This window comes from Neopelma chrysocephalum, unplaced genomic scaffold (assembly GCF_003984885.1).
Source record: "Neopelma chrysocephalum unplaced genomic scaffold, ASM398488v2 Primary Assembly neopelma1_42b, whole genome shotgun sequence".
Classification (NCBI taxonomy): Eukaryota; Metazoa; Chordata; class Aves; order Passeriformes; family Pipridae; genus Neopelma; species Neopelma chrysocephalum.
In genome coordinates this window covers 6,091,730-6,118,878 of record NW_020897701.1, presented here as the reverse complement: position 1 = coordinate 6,118,878, position 27,149 = coordinate 6,091,730, and the positions used below count along the sequence as shown (strand labels likewise).

The window sequence follows — 27,149 nt, the reverse complement described above, 5'->3', positions numbered from 1 at the left end:
TTCAGATCTGAAATATGAGTATGACCTTCATAATCTTCCTCTGTAATTTGAAAACATAGAAGTACAGTCTAATGTATCTTTTTTAGCTCAGAGAACACATTCTTCTCAGAGAATTTCATAGGTTTCTTGGAAAATTTTCCAGAGTTATAAATAAGGAGGGATGGGTTAACCTGTCAAAAACAGATGAGAAAAAAGAGAAAACCAAGATAAGCAACTTACACACTTGTCTTTTAAACAATCGCTGTGTCTGTTTGTGTATATTGGGGAAGTGTAGAACCTGAACCTTTGGCTGCCAAATCTTTTGTAAAGAAGAACAATTTGTTCAACATGTGAACACAAACAAACTTCTCACAGACTTTCCCCTGCACTTTAAACAATGCAAGCTTTTCATTTTATTTACTCAGAAAAATGTAATTGAGATCCAGCAGATGATTTTCCATGGCTTCACACAACATAAGACTCACAGCTCAAAGAACAAAAAGAGCAAGCATCTTGTACTGAGATGACACAGTGATATATCTTCTGACTGAAGTAAAACATGGGATCAACAGTCCCCATACAAAGTAACTCAATCACATTTCTTCACAATCCGTGCTTGTCAGAATCTATACAATTTGGCAGCTTTGGATAATTTCCTTTACTCCTCACTTCAGCCTCACCCTTTCCATCTAAGACTATAATTTTCAGGCCACTGGCTTGAAAGGTGCTGTTATAGACCTAACATTTATAGCAACCCTTGTGATATATCTATACAAGCCAGTCCTCTCTTCGGAATCTGTAATCTCTCACTTGAGCTCATATTTGAAGCCCTTGATTCACTGTGGTTTAAAATAAAACTTTGAAGTAAACTGCATTCTTTGGCAATAGGGAAACCCACAGGCTCCTGGCCCTTTTGATCCATCTGTCTGATGCCTAGGAAAGCAGAGGCCTTCATCCATCTTAATGGCTATGTCCCCGAAATAGCAGACATGGTTTACACTGACCACCTATTTACATTTCAGGAGGACATTAACCAAAGAAACCAATGATGAGGAGACATTGTGTTCACAGATGTAGAATAAGCCACTGCATATCTCCTTGAATACCACTGTTAAGAAAGGAAGGCATCAGACTAGGAGAGCTTTCTTTTCATATCATCTGGCTTCAAGAGAAAGAGCTCCAAAGTATCTGCGGCTAAGGCTTTGAACTAACAGTGTTAACAGAATAAGACATATGAATATATGGGTGAGTCAGACCCTAGTAGCAAATACTAAGGCCTTCTATATTACCAGATAAATGGTCAAAATTTAAACCCATAGTTTTCAGCAATTCTAACTTGAAGGACTTTTTTTACTAAGCAAAAATCAGATTTCTTTGGAGACATCACTGGAAATGCTAAATGGCTTAATTTACAGTGGATGTCGCAAAGAAAAATATAATTCCTGCGCAAGGAGCAGGAGTTCAGATTCCTTCTTGAAAATTTTGCAGTTCTCCTTTTTGATCCCTTTCTACAGCATGGGGAAAATAATGAAATTATCATTTCATCATAGAATGGCATTCTTGCTTATACAAGTTTGTGATATATGCTATAAGAATCTAAACGAAAAGTTGTATTTTTCACATTAAATTAAAGGATATAAGGACGACAGTTTCAGATGCCTTAGATGTTTGAATTCTGCAGTGCTCTGCCAACATAGAAAAATTCAATTTTAAATATCTGCCATGCAGTAAGATTTGTACCATTTGTACTATTTGTACATACTTGATGGGAATACCCTGATCTTTGGTTTTGCTTTTGCTCTTTGGAAATTCTGACAACATTCTCCAGAATGCTACTTAGTCAGAATATTGCAGAGTTGATGCATCTTTTGGTGTAGATACAGGAAAAAAATCACGTGTTAATTAGGAAATATATTTGTGAAGGTCAAGATAATATAAACAACTGAAAAAAGTATAACTTTTTAAGAACAGAGCATAGGATAGAAAAGAATGATTCACACCAAACTGATTAGCAATTTTTATGGTAAATCATAGTGACTTCTAGTAACAAAGACAAGGAAAACAGGCATTTCGGCAATTAACTTAAATGAGATACACTTACAGCGAAGCTTCTCCTTTTATTCCCTGGTGTAGGTACAACGCCTGTGGATTTGCTGACCATTAGGCAGGCAGCCAAATGAGTCCTGTGTAGCTGTTGCTTCAGGCATCCCAGTTGTGCTCGTAATAGCACAGTACTCCTTAACAAGCTTATTTTTGGAATGACAACATTTTTAAAAAATCTTTTCCTTTGCCTGAAATGGTGAACTGAAAAGCAGAGAGTTAGTTAATTAAGTGAATGAGGCAAGTATTGTATTATATTACTGAAGATTAGCAAATGGAGTATGGAAGAGTAGAGGAAGTAACTAAGTAAACTACAACCCTATTAAACTGACTTTAGTAGTATGAAAGGTTTTAAAACACACAGCTTAGGAAAGAAAAATTAACACATCCAAGTAAATGGAAATTTGAAACAGTGAAGGGTAAAAAATCATTTTATGTGAAGCAGACTATGAGAGAACTACCTAGTTGCCTTTTTCAGATAAAAACAATTCCTTCTTTTTCTAGTTTACCTTATTAAACCATTTATACATTAGTCTGTCAAAAATTAGCTCACAATGGGAGGAAGGCTTCACTGTGAGAGAAAATCAGAATTTAGAGGCAGGAAATTAACTGAATCAAATGAAAATTGTGGAGAAAAACACAAGTTCCTTGATGTTGGACTGATTGTACTATCTTCACAAATACGAAGATTCAATTTATTGCATTGAAAGGGGAAATGTATGTTTGGAGGAAAGTTACTAACAGAATTCTCAAGGATTAGTTTGGAGACTAAAAATAGCAGATAGTATCATAGCTAATTTTGGTACAGCGTATGTGCTTATGACATTTTCTGATGACGAAGTCTGGAGGCAGTGTCAAACTAGAAAGGCTCAGAATATCATACGGGTCACTGAACTTCAGTTACTGAAAGGAGATGAGGTTAATATGTACAAAGTGCAAGGTTGCAGACTTTAGAATTAATAGCAGGAATTTTCTATTACCAGCTGATAGTTCATAGTTTAGAAAAGACAATTAGATAAAAAACCTATACATCTGTTGCAGCACAATTATGTACTACCAGGGAGATGAAACTATTAAACTCTCCACACAGTTTTAATATAGACAGACAAGTGTACAACTTATTATGTAAGAATTTTTTGTGACCTTTTCTGAAATAATGTAAAATGGCTGACAATCTTGGTATAGGAGACTGAAAGGATTTACCTTATTCAGTTTATTACCTTATTTCATTTAGCTTATTACCTTCATTTCATTACCTCATTTAGCTTGTGTAATGAAAATCTGAGGAAACGTTTATTATTGCTCTCTGGATATACTGGGGATAAAGGAGGGCAAGAGAAACACTAAAATAAAAAATACTTGAAGTAGAACTCAGTGTTAGCATATGATCACCTAAGAAAATTGCCATGAAAAGTCATCATGGAGATTAGAAAAGTTTTCAACTGTTCGGGACATAAAGTACTGCAACAGCTTCCCAATAGGAGTATGGAGGCAAAAAAATCTAAACCTGCTTTAAGATGAAAGCTTGATAAATTTACAAATGTGGTTATATGACCTGTTTAACTGCTGCAGGAAGGAACTAGATTCCCTAGTCCATGAAATCTTTTCTGATCCTGTGTTCTATTTAGAAAAAAAGCAGATGAGAAGGCTTAAGCAATAACAGAAGCAAAAGACAACAAGGACATTTCAGTCCAAACGTAAAGGAACAAAATTTAAACAAAGTACAGCTGTGATCTGATCACCTGGACGTAGGTTAGCTGGCAATAAGGCAAACTTTCTTACTTGAAATTCTGGAAAATGTTGTTAATCTGTTTCTTTTGCAGCATACCTAGCTGCTCTTCCAACTACAGTTCTGGGATGTTTCCAAAGCTGCTATGGGAGATAGATTTGTGTCCTTCCTAGGCAGTTCTACTTTTGTTTCAGTTACAGTAAATGAGGACCTGTTTTCACTATACTAATAGTCCAGAATCAGAAACTCTTTTGGTAAGGCTCCTGTATATCCCCCCAAACCCCACTTTGCTCTCCAGGGATGTTCCCTATGTGGCAACAGTTTTCAAGTCTTAGCCCAAGAGTGTTTGGCAGAACGGAAGGGAGCTCCTGTAATTTATGTACCCACGACATCTTTCTGCAGCTGCACAAATCTGAAAGTTCTTTTGTCCTAAAGCTATTTTTGCCAAGAAGCGCAGTTAGGCCAATAAAAAGCAATTCTCTTCATAAACCTTGCCTTGAGTATTGAGTAAGGAACAGGGGAAAGTTGAGACCCAAAAGCAGTTCTTGAACCCCCCCCCCTTTTTTTTTTCAAAAGTCTAAAGTAAGTAACTCATAGCCAATTTTTCACCCTCGGCCTTGGGCTCTGCGTTTCGGTGCCCTCGCTTAAGCTGGGCGCTGGTTGTCGCCAGCTGCCACAGTTGCGCTGCCAGTTGCACTGGATTCATTCCCTTGCAACAGCCATGCCCTCACGGGAGTGACTTCCCCTCGGGCGGCCTTTCCTCCCGTCTCCCCAGCACGGGGAATCCCCGGGTAGGCAGAACTCATTTGGATTTGGGTCGGTGCCCCTCTCGGGCAGCGGCTCTGAGGGGGCAGCTCCGGCCGAGCTCGGGGCTCAGCGGCCTCGCCCGGCCCCGCTGCCGCCCCCGCCGGGCGGCCCCAGCGCGGCCCCAACGCGGCCCCGCGGCGGCTCTTGCGGCAGGGCCGGGAGCAGCGGCCGGGCAGAAGGGCCGGGGCGCCGCCGGCGGCTTCAGCCTCTGCCCGAGGGGCTGCAGCCTCTGCCCAGCCCGGCCGGGGCGGACTGCGCTCCTGAACTACAGTGAGTGGCGATCCCAGCACCTCGGGAATAACTCAGCTCTCCTGTGCTGTCCCCAGGCATGAAATCCTCAGCCCTTCCCTCTTGTCACTAGTTAAACCCTTCCATCTCAAACCCAAGCAGCCCCTTCTTCCCTCAAAAGAAACCATCTAGTTTATCCATGACTCCTCTCCATGCGTTCTTATGCTTTTCCACAAAAATATTTCACTGTCAGGCCGCGGCTTGTAAACTCTTCGGGTGGTCTCCTCAGGCAGCCAAATGTCCACGCTGTGCTTTTATTTTAAGGAGAAATGGGAAAAGCATTTGATTACAAGGGGCTCTCAAACAGGCCTCTTTAATTTTGATTTCTTCCCACTTGGAGCTATAAATATAGCTGAAGATTACAAAGGGTTGTAAAGTAAATACCAAAAGACAACATTCACAGTTTTCCACACAGCTACACCCTAAACCCATAATATGAGGAAATCTGTCCAAAACTTTGAAGTGCTATTATAGTTTGTTATATAACAAAACACTGGGATTTCTATGTATTTATGTAGCCACCTGCCACTCCCTCAGCAAGTTTTTAAATCCATTTGTTTGCTATATAGGAAAACAGTATTAAGGGGAGTTGTATTTTCAAGTTACTTGGATTACAAAAACATTAACTGAAAGCAAATTCATGATAACAATGTATCTTTGACTCATACTTGCATGATAAAACCAAAATCTTTTAATCTATTATTTTTTGGGGGGGAGGGAGGAAGCCTTTGATTCGCCTATTTTCTCCTTAATTATTTTCCTCCAACTGAATGTTATTCCTATGATTCTAGCAAGAAACTTTTAAAAGTAATTTTGACCTCAGGTCCCATTAAATAAACAATTAAAACCAAAAAAAGACAAATTAGTAGTAGTATTTCTGCTCATTTGGGAGCACATAGAAGACAGCAGTTGATACAGATGATCTAATTAAACCAAATGATGTAATAAAGCAAAACAGAGGATTAGGAAAATTTCCTTTCCCTACTTAAATTCTCTGTGATCCAGACTATAGCATGTCATGTGTTCTAAACCCAGATTCTAATATTGCAGCCAATGGACTTATATTTGAAGACCAGATTTCTGTTGTTGTGTTAGGAGTTTGTCAGGTTGCCTACTTTGAACTTTAATCTGTTTTTTTTCATAGTGTGTCTCATTTGCAGTTCTGTGTGATGTTCCCAACCTAAACAGAGTTGCTCTCTTGGTTAAGATAGACATCCTATGCTGTGATTTCACTTTAGAGTATTATCAGTGTATTTAGCTCAGTATGAGTTAGATCTCTACCAGCATAGTTTGATCTACTGAAGTTTATGGAAAAACCTTAATGAATCTGAGTTATCTCAGCAAGGTGCTGGCTGAAGGATCAGGATGCTAATTTCTCATACAAGCGGTACACTTTTCCAGTAGGAGAGGACTTGATATTTACCGTGTAACACAGCTTTTCCTCTTTGTTCCATTTATAAGAAAGCTGGTTGGTAATGGAAAGCTTGAATAGAATCCAGTGAAGTCGTGTGTAGCTTGGCTGCTAAGGATTTGAGGAAAGCTAAAAGAAAACATTTGGTTTAAACACTGGATTGCAGTGGTGTGTTCTTGGAACAAGAACAAAAATATTTTGCTATTAAATGAAAATATTTTTAATTACAGAAGAAACCACGCTGCGTTTGTGATGCCTGTTTGAAGTCTTGTGTCTACGGAAACGCACTAACAGTAAATTTCAAGTGTTTTGCATCAGAAGGCATTGGATGTAATTCTTAGTGCCAATAATTCTATGGTATTATATAATGCATTCTTCCTAAAATTAGTAGAAGCTATGTTGCCACATTTTGAGCAGTTCTGACAATTACTCTACTGTCTATATATGTAAAATTTGTACTCTGAAACTAAAAATTATTAAAATCCTAGTGCAATGAGCATAGATGTGTAGCAGCATTGATAGATATGTCCTCCAGGCATCCCTATATGCCATGGGATTTTTTAAAAGGATGTATTTATAGGCAAGCTACCCTGAAATTTAGTGTTTCTGCAATGAAAAGTTGCAGCTAGCAAGGAGCACACAAATTGTTTCTTCTGTAATTTTAGAAAAGAAGATAGTAATACTAAACCAGTTTAAACTGCTAAACCAACTGCAACTACTCAAATAATTTACTGAGATTACTCAGGAGCATAACTGTGGGTACTTGAGAATGTGCCATAGGATTTATCATAACCATAAGGAGCTCTCAGCTCTCAGTTTCCAAAGAAGAGAGTAGAATTTTCCAAGAGTATGGCTTTCCCTATACCATGCATATGTTAAGCTCAACACTGAATTAATGGAATGATGGCATGCTACTAATACTGCATATCAGCTCACCGCCTAAAATTGTTGAGGAGTATTTGAACTTTAATAACTGTAGCAACGAAGATGAAACAAAGATGACCCTCTATGAAGCTGAAAGAAAGACTTCAGGAACAATACTGTCCATATGCCTTTCAATGTTCCTTATCAGACACCTGAAGAAGGTATTTTGTGGAATATAATACTCCTCCAAGTACTGATTCTGCCTAAAAACTTCTCAACTTGGTAATAGGTGCAGCCAAAACATTATGGGGTATGTATGTGCAGTCTGAACCACTTTAAAAACAGTCAAAAGAAACTTTTTGTGTTGGTTCTTCGAACCAACTGACAGTATTCCAGGTTGTTAGAGTCTCTTCTCAATAACCAAAATTGAGTGGGTGCTACAGACTGTGAGATAAAAATAAGACTAAATTCAAAACGAGAGATTGTTTGTTCACTAGTCTCAGTGTCAGATTATTTGTTCACTAGTTTCAGTGTCAGATTATTTTAATTTAAAGCTGTACTCATTGCCTCTTTCAGGACACAGAAAATAAACTACGTTTGACATGTTCTTCAGAAAACCCAGATCTGTCTGATAGGGTAAGATTCATCTCATTTAACTTTAGTTGGGTATATATCAGAACTAAGCTAGTTGCCTGCCCTTCTATAGAGATAAGAAAGAGTAGAAAAATTATTTATCCAAGCTTCTTTTGAATGGCAGGTTTTAATGTCTGTCTTTTTACATTGGGTACAGAAATACAAGAAATACAGAAATATAGTAAATACCAAAACTTTTGAAAGCCAAAGCAGACAAGATGAACTTCAGTCTGCAACTTGACTGCATCTCTTTCATATGAAGATTAACAATTTTGGAGCACAGCTTTAATCCCTCAAGAGTTAGCGGAATTAATTTGTGTGTGTGTGTGTGTGTATGTATATAAAATAACAAATATTTAATATATAAATATTTAGGAAGTTTGTAGTGAAGAATATGTGGAATCAGGCAATCCAAGGGAAGGTTGCAATAGGACAATTAAGTTAAATAATAAACCATAACTATTTGAATAAGGTTGATCTATTTTTATCTTTATAAATGTGATCTATCTAAAGGCAAGTTACATGGGAATTTATGAGGCAACTTAAAAATAGGGCACTTGGTATTGTAATTATTAATATAAATTTTGTTGGTCTCCTCCCTCCTTACAGACATGCATCACTAAGTTGGAGGGTGAGTAAATACAGAGTAGTAAACTGAAATCAAGCAGTCTATGCTGAACTCCATTTTCCAGCATCCAATCCACTTACCAGTTAAACAGTACAGCTTTAATTACAGTAACATGATTTGTAAGATGTCAAAGCTGTAGGAAAGGCTATGCTAGGTCTGGAGCAATACATAACAAGAAAGTAAAAAAAAGGAAAAAGGGACAATGTAGATTTTCCTTGCAGACTCTAAATGCCAGAAGACTGTCCACAGCCCAAATTTAAATCCTGGAATGCCTTGAATGTTTCCTGAGAAGTTAGTGATGCTAAGGCATTTTGAGAAACACCTTTGGCCACAACAACCCCCTGCAGTGCTACAGGCTGGGCACAGAGTGGCTGGAGAGCAGCCAGGCAGGAAGAGACCTGGGAGTTTGGATAGACGGAAAGCTGAACATGAGCCAGCAGTGTGCCCAGGTGGCCAACAAGGCCAATGGCATCCTGGCCTGTATCAGGAACAGTGTGGCCAGCAGGACCAGGGAAGTGATTCTTCCCCTGTACTCAGCACCGGTGAGGCCACACCTCGAGTGCTGTGTCCAATTCTCGGCCCCTCAGTTCCGGAAGGATATTGAGGTGCTGGAGCAGGTCCAGAGAAGAGCAACAAGGCTGGGGAAGGGACTGGAGCACAAGTCCTATGAGGAGAGGCTGAGGGAGCTGGGGTTGTTCAACCTGGAGAAGAGGAGGCTCAGGGGAGACCTCATCACTCTCTACAACTCCCTGAAAGGAGGTTGTAGGCAGGTGGGGGTTGGTCTCTTCTCCCAGGCAACTATCAATAAGACAAGCAGGCATGGTCTTAAGCTCTGCCAGGGGAGGTTTAGGTTAGATATTAGGAAGAAATTCTTTACAGAGAGGGTAATCAGACATTGGAATGGGCTGCCCATGGAAGTGTTGGATTCTCTGTCCCCAGAGGTTTTTAAGATGAGACTGGATGTGGCACTCAGTGCCATGGTCTAGTAACCACAGCAGTAGTGGATCAAGGGTTGGACTTGATGATCTCAGAGGTCTCTTCCAACCCGGCTGATTCTATGATTCTATGATTCTATGAAATTCAACTGGTTTTACATGCTTTAGCATGTAATCCCTTTACCGTCATCACACAGTAATTGTGCTTTATATGTAAGATTTTTTCTCATTGATATATTTGACCTAATCCTCCAATGTCTTATATGCTATAGAAAGTGAATAGAAAAATTTGCATATTGGTAACTAAGGTTATATACCTTGTAGAGATACAGAATCATATCTGCAGAGTTTTAAAGAGAAACTCAAGCTAGGTTCCAATGAACTAGTTCAGCTACTGGAAACAGCGTAGCCATGGCAGCAAGCAGTTCAGTGTCAGCTGTAAAAGCTGCCTGTAAAGGTAAGTAAATATTTGGACAACTTGCTGGCAGGCAGTTCTTGTGCTACAACAGTTACACTACTTCAGCTATTTTATGTGCCACTCAGGATGACCTCAGCCTAAGGAGACAGCATAGTTGTACCCGTTGGCTGCTTGACGCCTTGCCCAACAGGCTTAGAAGCACTCGTGAAAAGAAAAGCAAATTTAAAACTCTACCAGTTCTTTATGAGTATCTGTGTAGCAATCTCTTGGTCCAAAATGTGAGACTGTAACAGACGCTTATTCCTAGTCTTGAGCTGTCACTACCTTTTCCCTCCTCAGTACTCATCCCCCATTATAGAGGAAGTGATAACAATTATTAGTGTATCCAAATAGTATTACCAGTTCTTGTGTGTATACATTTTCTGTAAACAATGTGTTTACATATTCATTTCATCATTCAGATGATCACTTTACAAACTTATTTTTGTTTCTGCACTGATAAACCGAGGAGCCCAAGAAGACTAGTGACTTTAGTCAGTACTGTTTCAGAGTGCCCACTGAAGGCCTGATTCCATTCCTCTTAAAAACTGCAAAACTGGATCATTTCACTAAGTTGCTTTATAGTGCAGCCCCTATTCAGGGAAATAGCCTGTGATAAGACACTGTTCAATGTGTTGAAGAGTGTTGGTCTCAAGGCTCTAGGACTGATCATTTATTATTCACGTGGGTTTGTTTACTGCCCTGAAAGAACATAAGCAGGCTAGTACTTCTGGGGCAATGAGATATACCATTAAGGTGCCTTGTGAGGCCTGTTATCTAAACTTACTTTGCACCACTGCTTTTATATTCAGTGTCTGAGGATAGTTTTTACATGGTGATTGAGGTATTATTAGCAACTGAATGATTGTTAGAAATCACTATAGCTAAGCCAGCTGACCTTATAATTCTGCTGCCCTTAAAATGGATTTCAGTAAAGGTATATTTTATACCTTTACTGAATAATTTACAGACCTCTTTTACAAGACACCACAAAGGATCAATAGAGATATAAAACATACCCACTGCTGTATATGCCAGCTACTGCAAAATGCCACAGTGTTCTTTTTGCAGAACAAATTGCAAACATATGCACCAATTCAATACAGATTATTTTCTTTAAATCATACAAGCTACCCATTAATTAAGTAGCTAATAGTGATTTTTAGTTCTTTTATTTTTCTTATAATTAAAAAGTTACATAGAAGAAAAAAAGAAAAAGTTGCTTTTCAGTGCTCTGCTTTCTGGATCTCTTTCCCCTCACATGATGTGGGGCGCACCAGTCCTAGTTCCATTTCCATCTGAGGAACCATTTCCGATGGCCGAGGTGGATAGGGAAGGGGTTACTCCAGCTCCAGGGGTTTCTTCGGGTCCTGGATGCATGGAGGGGTTAGGTGCTCACCCTCCCCCCACCATGTGGTCCCACGGCAGCCAGAGAGACAGCACACGGGACTTGGAGAGGAGGCCAGAGAGAGAGAGTTTATTGATGGGGTGGTTACGTATATAGGGTTTTGGAGGATTCACAGAGTGACCAATTACAGGGTCAGGGGGCTTACAGGACACCCAATCGCAGGAAGGGGTTAAAAGAGTCCAATGGGAAGACTTCTTGATATCTTCTCAGGACATTCCTGAGGCAGAGATAACACTATCGTGGGGTATCTTGGGAAGAAGAAAGCACGAGCCAGCAAAGGGACTAAAAAAAGCCATTTTGGAAACATGTTTAAACAGCAGTTTTCTCATTTAATGCAGATTTGCTGCTACACTGCTTAGGGAACAATAATGGCTATTAGTTTTTCAGGGTTTATTTCTATCTTAAATCTGTGTATATATGCTAATAGTTAGAAGCTGTGTTTCCATAATGAGGATAGCAAGATGTTTTAGACATGTTTTGTCATATTTTTGCTTTTATGCACAACAGAAAATTGGACATAAGGAAATGTGGTTATTTAGATGGCCTACACTTATTTGGCTCTATGGTTACAAGTAGGCAGAAAACTGCATAGAAAGGCCTTTGTCTGTGAATATTTGAGTTCTACAAAGTACACAGATTAGTCTTTATACTTATAATACAATTGATGTTGATATGAATGATGATAGCTAGCTCTGTCTAGAATTATTTGGATCTGATTTGAATTTCTACATTTGAGACTTAAGTTTTGTAACCCAGCAGAATATAGGAGAATCTAGAATACCGTGATGCCCCAGTATATAATCTGAAAATTTATTTGACATTAATTTCTAACTGGAATCTAGTTGATTAATCTCAAAAAATGGACAGAAACCAGTGTAAGTGGTTAGTTGCTGTAAACAGCAACGTCTTAAGATAGATTACATTTACCACACATCCAGCATTTTTGGTTTTTACAGTAAAACCTCAAAACTTTTTTCTAGAACATGTTTATGCAGTTTACTACCCACCAATACAAGATAACGTCATAGTCAAGATTTGTCTGATTACAAAACCAGCATAAAATAGATATTTTAATTTTTTTTAAGAATGGAGAAAATAAATATTTAGAAGTTAGTTTATAATGCTTAGTTTATAATCAAAATGTAAATTTTGCCAAACTCCCAAGTCTGACAGGTTTTACTAGTTTTTCTCTTCAAGTTTCAGTGATGAACAACACAGGATTTACCCTTATATAACCTTGAGTATGTGACTATGTGGAGTATAATACAAAGTTACTCTTCCTCAGGTCTGGCCATTATTGTTAAAATTTAAATAATAAAGTAATAGGCATCTACATTTTCATTTGACCTTGCTTGCTATCAGTGTTTTAAACCACATTTGTCTATTGCCTCTGCTCCTGAGAGATTCTCTAGTGCATTTTATTTTGGGGATTAAAACTAATGTTACCCAGCTGCCCTTATGGGGGATATTCTTCTGTATAATATTGAAATGACTCAGCATTCCCTGTGCAGTTTCTTAAAACCTAGGCAGTTGCTGTTAGGATCTGGTGATGTGTCTAACTTCAGCTTTTCTCTTTAAAACTTAAACGTATTATTCAGAATCATTTGGTTTTTTGTCCCCTTTCCATTTCCATTATCTATAGTGGAGGGCAAAATTTAAAAAGCCCAACCTCACTTCTCTTCACTCAAAATAAGTCAGCTTAATTTGCAATGTCAGCAGAGAAGTCCAAGACTTTGAAAAGTATTAATTAACTTCCTTTTCAGTGTAGCAATAGTTGCAGTGATATCAGGCCGCCACTGGCAGTCTTGTCCTAGTGTTAGATTCTGCATAATTTTGAAATCACTTGCTGACCAAAACCAGTGCACATATCACAGAATTTCCCATTGAAAACTCCACAGTATTCTGAAAACAGAGCAGAAAGTATGACTTTAGATGAGCAACACTAAAATAATGAGTACTACCATTTTTTTTCATACTAAAAAGACAATATTTTCAAATACTAGACATGGTAAGACTAGAAAAGTCTTCCATTTACCCTGCCATGGTCTTGTAGACTTTCAAGAAGTTACTTACATTTCACTTGAGCTATGATAAAATGTGTTAAGTATCAATACTGCTGCAGTTTGCTAAACTACCTCCTACTATGGTAGTTAAATATGATGCCTATAAACTTGTTGAATATTGTTTCTTGATTCTTTCTAATTGCCATGGTACATGAAAGAAATAGAGGGAAATGTTTTAATCATTATCAGGCAAATGAACACTTCTTGCACAACTAATGTCTCAGTTTTCTTGAAGTTGGATTCTGCTGTGTCTGGTCTGTTGTGATATTTTAATCTTTTCGTAACTGATTTCCTTTCCATGCTTGTCCTTATCTATAAATTATTGCCTCATTTTGTTCTAACGTACTATGCTTTCTGTTTCTATATATGTACACAGATTTGCAGCTCAGGAACCCCTCTTTTTAGGCACTGTGGCACAGCATGCCTCTAATAACGTAGCTAAGTTCCATACACTTCAAATGCAGTGTTAGTGGTAGCTCAGCTTCAGGCATGGGCTATAGCATCCTAAACCATAATGGACAGACCTTTGTGGCAGTGATTCTGTCAGCACAAAAGCACCTGACCACTACTTAAGAGGATCAGGTGGACAGAAGAGGTCAACGTGTCATTTGCTGTACACTGGCCAAAAGCAATGAGTGGAAGGAGGGTTTTCACACTCTAGGACAAATTGGCATTGATTCAGCCACTCATACTTTTGCATTAAAGACTGAAGAATTTGATGATTTAAGGAAAAAAGAAAAACACAGTTTGGGGTTTTTTCCTCATAGCAAAAGAAGAATTAAATTGTAGCATTTAGGTGGGAATGGCATTCAGTACCAGGGGAGGAGGGGTTTGGGGGAGAAGGTAGCAAGAACTTCTTTAATTGACTTTGCCATTCAAGGAAACTGTAATGCCAAATGTAGTTAATAGTATGAAATACTAGCAGAGTAAAAGCATTTTTGCCCTTACCTTGTATCTAGTTTTCAGAGATAAGAATATCATTAGCAATTAACAAAACTTGAGAAAACTTGACAAAGCACAGCAAACTTCCTTACTGGTCATATTATAAGATAATAATTACTGTTAAAACTGAATAATTAAAAAAGTTAAATCGCCTTTCCCTACCTATACTGTTTTCTGCACTTGTGTTATGCAAAGTACATAAAGTGCACACAGTTAGCTGTGCTTTCAGTTTCTTTTTTTTTCCATCATTAACATTTTCTCCTGCTGTTTTTTGTATGTCTACTTCAGAAAAAACTTAAAATCCAAACAAATATTTTCCACTTTAATAAGAAAGCATATCAGTTATTAAATGTCAAAATCATCTATCAGAGCTCTTTTCTCAGCTTTAACTACTGGACAATATTTTTGTATCACCTAACACAAATAAATTTATGATCAAAAGTGATTAATGTTTTGATCAGATGGTGACTAAGGATTTGACATGGGGTAGTGAGGTTGGAGGGGTTACTGCTTACTCAGCAAACACACGCTCCTGGCTTGCTGCAATGTTTAGTAAGATGTGTTTTGCATAAAATACTATAGAAGGTGATGTAAAATAATTTTTCCTTCATGCTGCAGTAGTCTGGTCATGATTACAAATGGGGATTTTTAGAAGTACAAGAGGGAAATGCCAAATACATAGAAGGAGAAAAATGTCCTGGTGAAGAGGTTAAGCACTGGAATTTCCTGGCAAAAACCCTATGAACTCTACATCCTTGGAGATACTCAAAATTTGACCAGACAGTACTAGCCCTGCTTTGATAACAGGTTGGATTGCATGACCTCCAGAGATGCCTTCTAATCTAACTCTCCTACAATTTAAAGACAACTGTCTGTGCCCTAAATTAACTTATGTTTCAATCATAGGGAAAGATGAAAAAACTGTAGGCCAGACAATTTATAAGAGAAGATGAATACTCAGTACAAATTTATGTTTTTGTTTCCACATGTACTATTTTAAAACATGGTTTCCAGACTGACTTGTTCGAAATATTTTCTTTAATATGTCTATAGTCTGAGCTGCTCTGTATTAATTCCAAAAAAAGCTTGACCCAGAGTTAATTTTAGAGGTGCTAGCAAATGCTGCTGTTATAAAGCATCTTTTCCTGTTTATGGTAAGAACAGATCTTCTCTTTTCTTGTACTTATTACCTTGCCAAAACCAGAGGTCGTTAGCAAGGTGAATGTCTGTTTTTTCAGTGCTGCTGTCAATATAATTTTAGGAAATACACACAACTGCTGTACAATACAAGTTTTCAGATGGAAAGAAACAGTATTTTAGTCCACGTTTTTCCTATTACTGTCATTGATGTTTGTATTTGGTACAAGAGATGTCATGATTTTTTTAATTATTATTTATTTATTTAGAAGTTGTACAGAATATATTGTTGAAACATAGAGATCCCTGCAGTTTCCCTTATACAGCTAATTTCTATAAACTAAGAAGGGGTTTTTAAAAGCTGTAATGATTGCAACTGATACAAGTGCACATCCATTAGGACTTAGGATATCTTAGCTGAGCTAACATTAGCAGTACTTAAACAATACAAGCAATATACTTGTATAGAAGAAAAACAACCAACCTCTTTAGTATGTATTCATGCAAAAGCCTGGGAAGTCAATAAATATATAATACAGACAAACTTAACTTTTCCCCCATATTTGGTCATAAAGTGCAGACATATAGTCAGTTTTCCAGGTTTTCACTTTTAGGTGAGAATCTCAAAAGTATTTTAAAAATGGACCGGTGAATGGGAATTAAAATTAGGGTCCCAAAATACGTATATAAACTTATTTGAGAGATTCAGAATAGAGTTCCAAACCATCAAAATCTTTGATAGAGGAGGCTGGTTACAGGTCCTGTGTAACTGGGCTGTCAAACAACAGTGAAAATACGTAAAAAATATAATTGGAAGCAACTTGCCCAACATTGCAATGCAGAGATGGCAATAGAATTCCAGTCTTTTATTTTAAAATCCTAAGATAAACAGTAGATTTACAGTGTTCCCTATTCCCTATCTTCTATACAGTTTGGGATTTTATGTTTTTTGGCAGGCTAACAAAGTTTAGCATAACACTGTGGGCTTATGTGGCCTTCTTTCCCTCTGTAATATTCTTGGAACAATATCATAATAAGGTGATGTTAAAAGGATTATTCCAGCACTTTCTAATTCTGAAGTTTCTTCTCATACTCCATATACCAGAGGCCCGATCTGTCTCACATCTGTGCAACCGTGCACACAGCCACTCCGCCTATACTAACATGTTTCATGGGTTTATTTGAAATTTCCAAGATTTGTTTATTCTAGACACACTAGATTTCCCACTGATAAAAAATAGTGTGATGTTTCCTTATAGTATATAGGTCAGTGAGCTGAAGTCAGAAAACCTCATCCTGTTTCTGATGTGCAGCTGAACCTTGGAGAAGCCACCACTGTACAATCCTATTTTTATCTAATAACTGGGAAAAATCATAATACTTTCCTTTCTACAAAGCCTGGATGCATATAGGTAAAAAATACTGAATATTTTATTACTAATAAGAAATGATTATAAAAATCAACTGAATATCCATTGCATACTAATATTTGAAGAAGGATTGAAAACATTAAAATTATGTAAAACTTAGGTTAACATTTAAAGAAGATACTGTTACAATATGTAAAAAATAACCATATCTTTATTTTCTTATTGACTTAAATGTGTAAGTTATTCAACAAAATCTTAACTTTTTGTTACCTTGAGAGTCTTATACAGGAAAGAAGGCACATCATACAAACCTTGAACGAAAGCAAAAATATACAGAAAGTTGCCTCAGCCATGAGAAAATTTGCAGAGCACAAGGAAGGAGTAGGAGAGGAGGGTGATGAAAATAAGAATGAATAGGGAAGTTATAGTAAATTTAGACAGAAGAGAAGCAGTCACTTTTATATATTCCTCAAGAATTTGAGTTTAGCAATTCATGACTGTCTGGGATTCTACCATCAGTAAGAATTAAAGTTTTTTATAACTGAATAGTCAGTATGAAAATGAAATATTTATAACCATTATTCTCATACAACAGCTTCTATTTTTGATTAAGAAAATTTAAGTAGTCATTTTAAGTCCTGCAGAAGAGAAATTGTTGTTGTTCTCAACCTTTTTCACATTATCCTAGCATACAGAAAAAGTGATATAGAGCTTTCTTCCATTTTATTTTGGAAACTTCTTTCTAGATCCAAAAATTGGTGATGATTATAACCCACCACTTACTTGGTTGCTAAAGACTGAAATAAAATGTGATTCTGCATTTCTCTTAAAAATGTTGGATTTTTCTTAAAAATGTTAAGTCCACAAATGTTTTTTTCAATGCTTTATAATATAGTTAGTTAAAACTTGGTGTTAGTAATGCCAAGGTCACAGTTTCAGTCCCCTGTATGGGCCATTCACTTAAGAGTTGGACTCCATCCTTGTGGGTCCCTTCCAGTTCAGAAGATTTTGTGATAGAAATTTAGTAGAATTTCAAGGATTTTATCAGTGACCTGCAGAACTTAATGAATTTCCATTAACACCAAAACTGTTAATCCAATACTTCCCTAAACACTTTACAGATTTAGCAGAAGGTCTGTCAAAGCAGATAATAAATTTATCAGAAGAGAAGCCTAGTGAAAACCTAGCAGCAGCCTTCCAATGCTCGAGGAAGTTACCAAGCAAAAGTCTGATGCCAGGCTCTCTAGAGAGGGACAAGAAAAGAGAATGAGAAACAGCAATCAGAAATTGGGAAAGGATGTTCCAGCTAGATATAAAGAAAACATATTTCAGTATGATGATACTTAAGTACTGGTGCAGGTTTTCCAGAGAGACTGTGGGGTCTCAGAGGTTTTCAAGACCCAAATGGACAAAGGTCTGGGCAGTCTGGTCTGAATTGAGTGTTAACCCAAATTTAAGGAGTGGGTTCACAAGAGGTCTATTCCTGGCTGATGAAGTCTCTGATTCAATTTGCAGCTAACTCTGGCGCTGAATGTGACAACTTTTTAACAGGCAGCATGAAGTACTGCTTAAGAGTTTAGGACAGAAAACAAAACGTAACTCTGATAGTCTCAAGGAAAATTTAGGTAAGTAGAGCAAATGTAGGCAAATTGCAGTCCCCTCTGCCGAAATGAAAATCAATGAACATGGCACAGTTTTCCTTTAAGCTTCTTTGGGCATTTGTAGTCAGCAATATTTGCATTCATCCCATTTGTGCCCTAGTCTGCCTGGCATTTTTTTAAAGGACAGTGGCATAAAACCTTTGCTACGCTAGAAAGTTGTTTCCACAAATCCATTATAAGAACTAAAATGTAATTCTACAAGTGACCATTAAGTATTGCAACTGTTTTAAGAGAAATTTGCAGGAAGCAAAAATCCTCCCAGGAGCTGATGTCTGTATAAAAGACTGCATGATCATAAACCTGCTGTCATCAGCATATGGACTGTAGTGATGTATAGGAAAAAAATGGAATGGAAATGATTGACAGTGGCCACTGGTGGGTTCCAGTTCTTCTTCTGTTCTTGGGATGCCCCATGGAAGCTAGATCATGATCTTTCAGCCAAAGGCTGTTAATCTCCATGATTCCAGAGATGTAAGGAATATAAGACACTTGTATTCCACCTTACATTACACATCTTATGTTTTTTGCTGTAGGAGATATACCGTGCCTACTCTAAAAATCTGATTTCCTCTTCTTTCTCTCTGTAACAGGAGTCAGAATCACAAATAAGGACATATATACTAGGGACAGTTTCTAGTTTGTCCTTCTCCTTGTCTCCATATGGCAGCAAAATAACAACTCCTTAAGATGCAAAGAATGGCTTTTTGAATTCAGTAACAATAGGTTTTAAAAAAAGATTAAAAAAAACCTCAGTACCTCTAAATACAATGTTTAACTATCTTGCATAATCACTGCAGCATGAAATCTTCATGAATCATTACACAGACTCATAACATAGAATCATTACTTATGTTAGGTGATGTGAAAATACTTTTTCACTGTGGATTGTGCCATCCCCAGCTGTCATGTGTCCCAGGCCCTAGCAGAAAGGTGAAGAAGAAGGTGCTAATTAACTAACTCCCAGTGGCTACAATATCTAGTTTAGCCATGACTGCTTACTATGGCATAGTTCTCTGTTGTTGCAGTATTTTTCTGGTATTCTCATTAGCCCTTCCCTCAACATTTTTGTGAAGAAATTAACAAAGTTATAAAGTAACGTTTAGAAAATGCAAGTATCAAGCAGAGTGGAAATAAGAGATTTGAGTGAGAGTCCATACTGGATATTTGCATCAGGTTTTTTTGTTCTTTTTTTTTTCTTTTGCCTTAGTAAAGACCATGGGTATTGCAAATTTTTCAGATGGACTAGAAAAATGCTTGCCTGGAATTATTTCTATGGGAGGATCAACAAAGTCTGCTTTTGGTTCAGGGAAATGTGTTAATTTTATTTTTTTTCATTAATTACATTTGGTCAGTAATTTACTTGTGGTATTATTGTCAAGGCTGTGGATGCCAACGCTTTCTCATAGTAGTTATATGATCAGCAGCATTTCCACAAGTCACTCAGTTACTCCTGAGTCAGAAGGGAGTACTACTTTCCAGTCAGAGTATAATATCTGCTTTGCTTTTCTTCATACTCTGAAAGGAAGATAAGGATCCTCATATTTCTGGTGTCAATATAGTTCCTTCTTCAAAGTCTATTCCACTGTAAATTTTTAATACTTTCATACTTTTTATGCCTATCCCTGAACTGGCAGAATGCCAAATTAGCTCAGTGCATAATTAATGAGTATCAATTATATTCCTACTAGATAGAAGTTTCCTATCAACTTCAGATTGCAGAATACACATCCATTTCCATCTTAATTTCTCTTGCTTTTCCTACTGTGTGCAACCTTGGAGATATCTATATTTACAACTCCTTGTGGTTTATTTATAAGAGCAGAACAAGAATCTAGACTCTTAACAATGAAGATAACTTACTGGTCTGCCACATATAAACTTGTAGTACCTAAAGTCAAGATTATGCTATTGTGTTTTCCGTTGAGACATTTCATGGAAAACTGTTAGCCTCCTCATCCGTTCTGAGATCTGCACCTCTTCTCAAGCTAGAGACTTGAGAACATTTTTCTCAGAGGATTATATGAAGAGCCCTTTTCCCTGTATTATGACTCACCTTTTCTGCATCCTCCTCCAAATCAATTTCAAAATATGAATCAAAGGAAAAGACACTCTAGAACATATTTTTATGATGGTAAATGTGCATTTGGCAGGACATAATATCTGGATCACTTTACTTTGACTTCATGCCATTAGAAGCCATCTAATCATATCTGTGTGATGATACATAGAAATTGCAATAAAGATTTATGCTTTTCAGTCTAAAAAATCATCCAGTAAACAACATTTTCTCAATTGTGGCCTTTGCACTAAATCTTTTGGCCATGACTTTAATAAGTAGCATCAAAGCATTTTGCTCCCATATAAGAATAAGCCCAAAACTACTGTGAATACATTTCAAATATAGTGGAACAAAAGTCGACACGCATCTTTTTACCAAACTCATTTATCTTTTGAGTCCTGTGAAAAAGAAGATGTGTTAAAGTCCTGCTAATACAGAGGATATCAAAAGAAGCATGTCATATTTGAAATTCAGAACTGATATATGAGTCAGCTCTGTTTTGCTTCTTTATCTTGGAAGTTCATGACTCATTCATTTACTTGAAGGATATCTGTCAGAATGTCTTTAGCCATTTCACAGACTTTATTCTACAGTCTTGCACAAAGTCATAGCAATTTCATTTGAGAATATTTTGTATACCTTCTGTAGTTTTCCTCAAACTTTTTTAAACTTTGGGAGAAATAGGAATGGGATTGTATTAAGATCTTACTTAACAGAGGAGTATCAGAGCATACAAACAAAATAAAATACCAAAAGCAGCAATTTTCTGGTGTTCAGTGCATAACTTCATTAAAACTTGCTTGTTGGTTGCTGATCTTTTTATTTAAAAGAAGAAAATGCCCCTCCTGTTATGCTACGCAGAAAGAAAACAAAAGGAAATGGCCTCGAGTTGCACAAGAGGAGGTTTAGATTAGATATTAGGAAGAAAAATTTCATGAAAAGGGTTGTAAAGCCTTGGAACAGATTGCCCAGGGAAGTGGTGGAGTCACTATTTCTGTAAGTGTTCAAAAAATGTGTGGATGTGGCACTTGAGGACATGGTTTAATGGTGAACATGGTGGTGGTGCTAGGTAAATGGTTGGACTTGAAGGTCTTAAAGGTCTTTTCCAACTTTAACAATTCTATGATTCTAATTTGGAAGGGTAAGTAGATAAGCAGCTAGAATAGAAGGATCCTTTACTCCTTTCTGTCCTTTACCCAGCTTTTATTGATATTACCATTGTGCCTCTTCTGAAGCTTCTTGCACTGCCTGCTACCAGAGTCAGATCAGCAGATTAGATAGGAGGTTACCCTAGTATGATAGATCTGTCCGTATGTTTCATAATGAATTTACACTCAGATGATAACAGCAGTCACTTTTTTTTTTTTTTTAAGTAGGCCAACTGTCCCTCATGCAATTGTGTCAACCGCTTAGGTTTAAAAATAATTTTTCCTAAAAAAGAGTCTTCACACTAATAGAATCCTAAAATGTAAGATAATGAGATAAAAATTATATTGCTCATAAACTTCAATAAGGAGGGGTAAATCTTAGCAGTTTTGTATTGCTCATTCACATTCCAGTCTTACTTCCTTTTCCTTCTATTTTTTTCTCCTCTCCCAGCTGAATTAGATAAAATTCTCCTTCATAGAAAAAGCAGAGGCATGCAGAGACAAATAGAGATCATCTAGCAACTCCTGTTCAGCTACTGTTAGTTTTATTAAAATTTAGGGGTCTTTGTTTTGCTTTACTGGGGAAAAGCCCTATAAACTTTTTGTTGAAGAGGATGTTGTCTAGCAGTCACAGGTTTAGTCCAACTATTCTGTTTCATAATATGGGCCTGCTGCAGAAAAGTCCCAAGGCCAAGAAATTAAAAGGAAGCTATGTGAGAAAGATGGGATCAGAGAAGTGAGAGAGGAAAACTATTCAGGAGCATGAAGAGAAGATATAGTAGATAAGGTTGAGTAGCAAAGAAAATGGGCCAATTCACCTGTCAGTTGACTTTGTGACAATTGTTACAGCACAGCAGTCTTCTCTTAATTTTCATGCATTTAATGTCATATCCAGAAATCCTTATGATGTTACAGCAAAGCCTTAATAAGCCTTTTTAGCTGTCTGGCATCGTTCTTCTGATCATCTAGTTGTTTCCAAAAATGTTATCTCTTTTCCTAAAGAGGTTGAGAATATTTCCTATACTTCTGCTTGATGCAGTTTCCTAGAATCACCTCGCTTTCATATAGAGACGGTAAACCAGAATTTATTTTTATTGTTCCCTGATCTCCCGTTTCCTCCCTACACCCTCTGTCAACTAAGGACCTGCACTCTTGCAATTTCTTCTGAAGCCTCATTTCATACAAGAAAAGCATTTAATTCATCTGCCATTGTTGTGTCTAGAAAGTGCTCTGAAGCCAGAGGCAGTGATTCTGGATGCATATATTTTTAGATAGAAAATCAATTTTTGGCTTCACTCATAAGAGAAACTGGTTTAAAGAAACTGAACCAGATCTCTTATTTCACAGCTTCTAAAGTGCATCTGATTCCAGGTAGTTTGAATACTAAAAGAATTACCAAAATCAAACAAGCAAACAGACCCTCTCCACCCCATTGTGTTTTTAATTATATTAGGAAAAAATTCTTTACTATGAGGGTGGTGAGGCACTGATAGGTTGCCCAGGGCAGCTGTGGATGCCCCATCCCTGGAAGTGTTCAAGGCCAGGTTGGATGGGGCCTGAGCAACCCATTCTAGTTGAAGGTGTCCCTGCCCACGGCAGGGGGGTCGGAACTGGATGATCTTCAAGGTTCCCTTCCAACCCAAACCATTCTATGATTCTATGATCCCACAATAGTATCCAAAGGAAAAAATAGGATAACTGTGATACAGCTTTTTCTGCTTATGTAAGTGAAATATTGAGGGGAAAGCACAAAGTTTTAACTTATTGCTTTGTTAAAACAAAGCAAAAAAAATCTCTGTAGTCTAAATTTGGTATTCTCGTGAGCTTTATGCAATCGGTCATGCCTATCTCGTATTGGCCTTTTAGCCACCAACGCGCTTGCAACAAACGTGGGTAGAAGCCCTTCCCAAATCTTTGTTCGCGAAGCCTAGCCATGAAAATAGGCAGGGAGTATAATTCCACAAAGCTTCAGGTTGTTTTGTTTTTTGTTTTTTCCTGACACTATCCAGGGATGTTCTCAATACTACATAAGCCTTTGGAAAAATAGTTTGAAAAACTTAGTATCTCTGCCTAGCTGCTGATTATGAAAACAGCTAATATAGCAACTTCTGAGGAATGTAAACTGTATAGAGCACCAAGGTTAGACAAACGGGAGACAATAATCACAGGTTTGTAAGTCTCGTAAGTGGAAAGAGAGTGGCTGGTGGAAGCCTCTGCCCTCGGGAGCTGCCTCGGGCCGCGCCAAGCAGGACACCGCTCCGAGCGGCAGCGGGATCAGCGGCGCCCGCTCCCTCCCGAGCCCGGCTGGGCACCTGCGGGGCGGCTCCCTGGGCCGGCTCCCGCTGCCATTGGCCTGGCGCCGCTTCCCGCCTCCTTTGAAAGCTTGGGAAGGGCGGGCGGCAGTAGCGCCTCGGCAGTCGGGCAGCAGGGCCGGGCCAGCAGCGCCGGAGGCCGCAGGTAACCCCGGGCAGCCCGCGGGGCGGCCTTTGCTCCCGGAGTTTTTCCTCGTGGGGATTGAGGTGGGCTCGGTTGGGCTGGGCTGGGCTGGGCTGGGTTGGGTTGGGTTGGGTTGAGCTGAGTGAGGTTCACTGAGGTTTCTTTGCTCGCGAGTTCTTCATACGACGTGGTAACGCTAAAAGAAGTTTGTGTGCTTAGTATGGCAGTGCTTGTCTTGGCAGCTTCGTGCTTTATAGGAAGTAGTAGACTTCTTTTGGTGGTTTTTTTTTTGTTGTTGTTTGTTTGGTTTTTTTAATGTTTACTTGGGTTCAGCTTCTATTGGCTTGTTAGGGTAGGCTTGCTATCTGAGCAGCCGAATTAGTGCTTGGGCTAGCTGTGATGATTTACAAAGGTGTTTCTTAAGGCCCTTAGTAGTAGGGGGCAGTAGTAGGACAGCACTGTGTACTTGGGAGCTGGTGCTTATGAAGTAGTGATGGAAAAATTTGTCTTATGATTTCTTTTGTGGCTCATCTTTTCATCCACTTGTTTGGTTGCCAAAACATAGTGACAATACTTGTGATTTTACAAGGTAAGCTTTTTTGATCCTGTTCTAAAACCCTGGATGAAGAAAGAGAACTAATGAATGATCGAAATAATAATCTGGAGACCTAGAATTCATGTCATTGCTGAAATGCATTTAATTCCAAAATTGTAGAATTTCTTTTTGTTAGGTGGTGTTAAATATTTAGCAAGTGTATGCTGATGAAAAATCTCCTTATGATTTAATATTCTACCAATATTGGGCTTTAGTGTGTTTTATTCTTTCATAATTGGATGGGAATAATAAATCATTTTGGAGTTACTTCATCTGTTTCAAGGTAGGAGTATCAACTAGCACCTTTGAAGATATAATAGAACTGCTGTGAGAACCAGGGTGCAGAATATGTTAGACCTGAATAGAAATAGTTTGTAGGATTGCTCTGATCTATATGCTACTTGGGAAAAAAGAAGGAAAAATTATGAGAGACTATAATTATGGGTGTGTATGGTACACTTAAGTATAAAATACCTATATATGTTTTCATCTGCCTTTAACACAGCTGCAATGAAGGCTACAAATATGTGTGAGCTCCTTAGAACATGCATACTTATACAATTAATTAGTTATGAAACTACTCAGGCTGAGCACAAGTACATGTTTTTCCCTATCAAATTTCTGCACAGATGTCTGATATGGCTTGGCTACACAAATAGGCTTTTTTTTTTTTTTGTACTACTGTTTATTCTGTCCATAAACTGTAAAGTCAGCTTGAACTAGAAACTTCTATATGGTTCTTGTTTCCTCCCCCCAACATACCCCATCTTGCAGCTTCAGTTCTCCCATGGTAGAACTAAGCAGGATTCTGATGGTAGCTGCTTTTGAAAACTGCCTGGGTGTCTCTTTGGAAATAGTCAGAATTTTAATGCACAGGCTGGCTGTGTTCGTTTATAGAATTACTGTTTCCAATAATATCCCTGCTGATCTCATGAAAGGGGGGAAAAGTAAACAGTAATGAAAAAGATACTGGGTTTGTTCCAACTGAAAAGAACAGTAATTTTTTTTCCCCTCAAAACTCACTTTTGTACTCTCTGCCTCCCTGGGAGGTGAGGGGGGTTGTGGCTTGTATGTTAATCTCCCCATGGAATTATGTATGCACATGAGAAGTTTTTTTCCTCATAAAATAAGTTATCATTTTGCAAGTCTTATGTTCTCTCTTATAATTTCTGTCCAAAAACGTTCTTGTGAAGTTAATCTAGTTTAAGGAAAAGAGATGTGCTGCTAATTTCTCTGACAAGTTTTGTGACTTCACAAATATGCCACTTGCTTTCAAAAGTTTGTTGTTCTGCAGGACTTGCAAACAGTAGTTACCAGATTAGTTGAAGACCCTCTCCTGCAAGCTGCTCCTCACAGATGCACCTCTGAGCTCAACAGGAGCTCTGTGACCAAGTTCTAGTCTTCAACAGGTCATCTGCAAGGACAGGCTTAAATGCTGGGTATGAAGTGTAGCCTTGAACAGAGTGAACTCATGTACTGCTATTTTTTTTTTCTCAAATGCAGTGGGAATAATATTTAAAGTAAAGGCAGTGTTTCAGATTACTTTTATATCTAAATAATTTGGAAAAATGCCACTAAAGTTTCTTGTCTTTCCTTTTAACCTTCCTTAAATGGCTTTTTTTTAATGAAGAAAAATAGGGGGGCCTCTGTTTAGCCTTTGCTATACCTATATGTATATTTGCCTGTAGTTTGTTTTTTTTTTAACTCTCATTACTATTTCTACTGTTGAACTGTTACTCTCTCAGGTTTTATCTTCTCTGTATAACTCTTTGAAGTGAGACACAATTCTGCAGGGGCTTGCATGTGATTAAGTGTACGTAATATGTAGATGTCTTTGTAACCAGATGAAAGCAAGGACCCTTCCCTGCCCATGGTACCCCTATGGCTTTTCTGGATTTCATTTTAAAGGACCCAGCTATGAGAATTGGAGAGTGGTGGTGGGTGATCACGGCGGCAGTAAAGAGCGCTGTGAGGTTCCAACAGACTTCGATTCAGCACTACAGGTGTGTTTGTGCATTTACCTAGCAACAGGAATAGCGGTAGCCTAGCTGAATTTTTTATCTGGTTATAACAGACTGTTTGCATTAAGCCTGCAGAAGATAAAACTTAGAAATCCTGGCATCCTGTCTGTACCAGTGCTCTGCCTGTTGCTGTTTGGATCAGGGTAGTTTCCCTGTCCCACAGAACTCTGAGAGTGCAGAAAATTTTTCCACCCTGTGCTGGAATAAAGCAGATTCCCCCTTCCCTTCCCCCAAGCTTTTGTGGAAAAAAACAAAGTGCGAGCAACCCAAGCAGAATAGCCAATAGCTGGGTGAAGGGGGCTTTCCAGGGGTGTGACGAACAGAGGGTCAGGTGCTTTCCTTGAATCCAGGGCTGCGTACCGGGCCGCCGCTCTGTCATGCGCCCGCTCGGCGCTGCAGCCGGGTCACTGCACGGCAGGGCAGGTGTGTATCGGCCAAAGCGAGTTTCAGTGAAGATGAGTTGACACCCTCTTCCCCC

General features: G+C 38.2%; 2 protein-coding genes across 6 annotated transcripts in view; one reads left to right on the top strand and one right to left on the bottom strand.

Moving 5' to 3' along the window:
* PAPSS1 (3'-phosphoadenosine 5'-phosphosulfate synthase 1) overlaps nucleotides 1-4,470 on the bottom strand; it is a 58,590-nt gene extending 54,120 nt beyond the window's left edge. The window contains exons 1-2 of one of the 2 annotated variants that reach the window (XM_027677068.1): nucleotides 4,418-4,470; nucleotides 2,081-2,283 (exon numbers count right to left, since the gene is read on the bottom strand). Coding sequence is in view for 1 of the 2 variants with exons in the window: in XM_027677066.1 (XP_027532867.1) it covers nucleotides 1,742-1,800 (59 nt within the window). In the remaining variant the exon portion in view is untranslated. Of the gene's footprint in view, nucleotides 1-1,741; nucleotides 1,819-2,080; nucleotides 2,284-4,417 lie in introns of those variants that run through there. The other variant, XM_027677066.1, reaches the window with a different exon arrangement.
* Nucleotides 4,471-4,491: 21 nt separating this feature from the next.
* The window catches only part of SGMS2 (sphingomyelin synthase 2), a 61,347-nt gene continuing 38,689 nt past the window's right edge, over nucleotides 4,492-27,149 (top strand). For 2 of the 4 annotated variants that reach the window (XR_003533228.1, XM_027677070.1), the window contains exons 1-2: nucleotides 4,492-4,599; nucleotides 7,755-7,814. The gene's annotated coding sequence lies outside the window, so the exon portion shown is untranslated. Of the gene's footprint in view, nucleotides 4,600-7,754; nucleotides 7,815-23,280; nucleotides 23,343-23,930; nucleotides 24,077-27,149 lie in introns of those variants that run through there. The other 2 variants (XR_003533232.1, XR_003533229.1) reach the window with 2 other exon arrangements.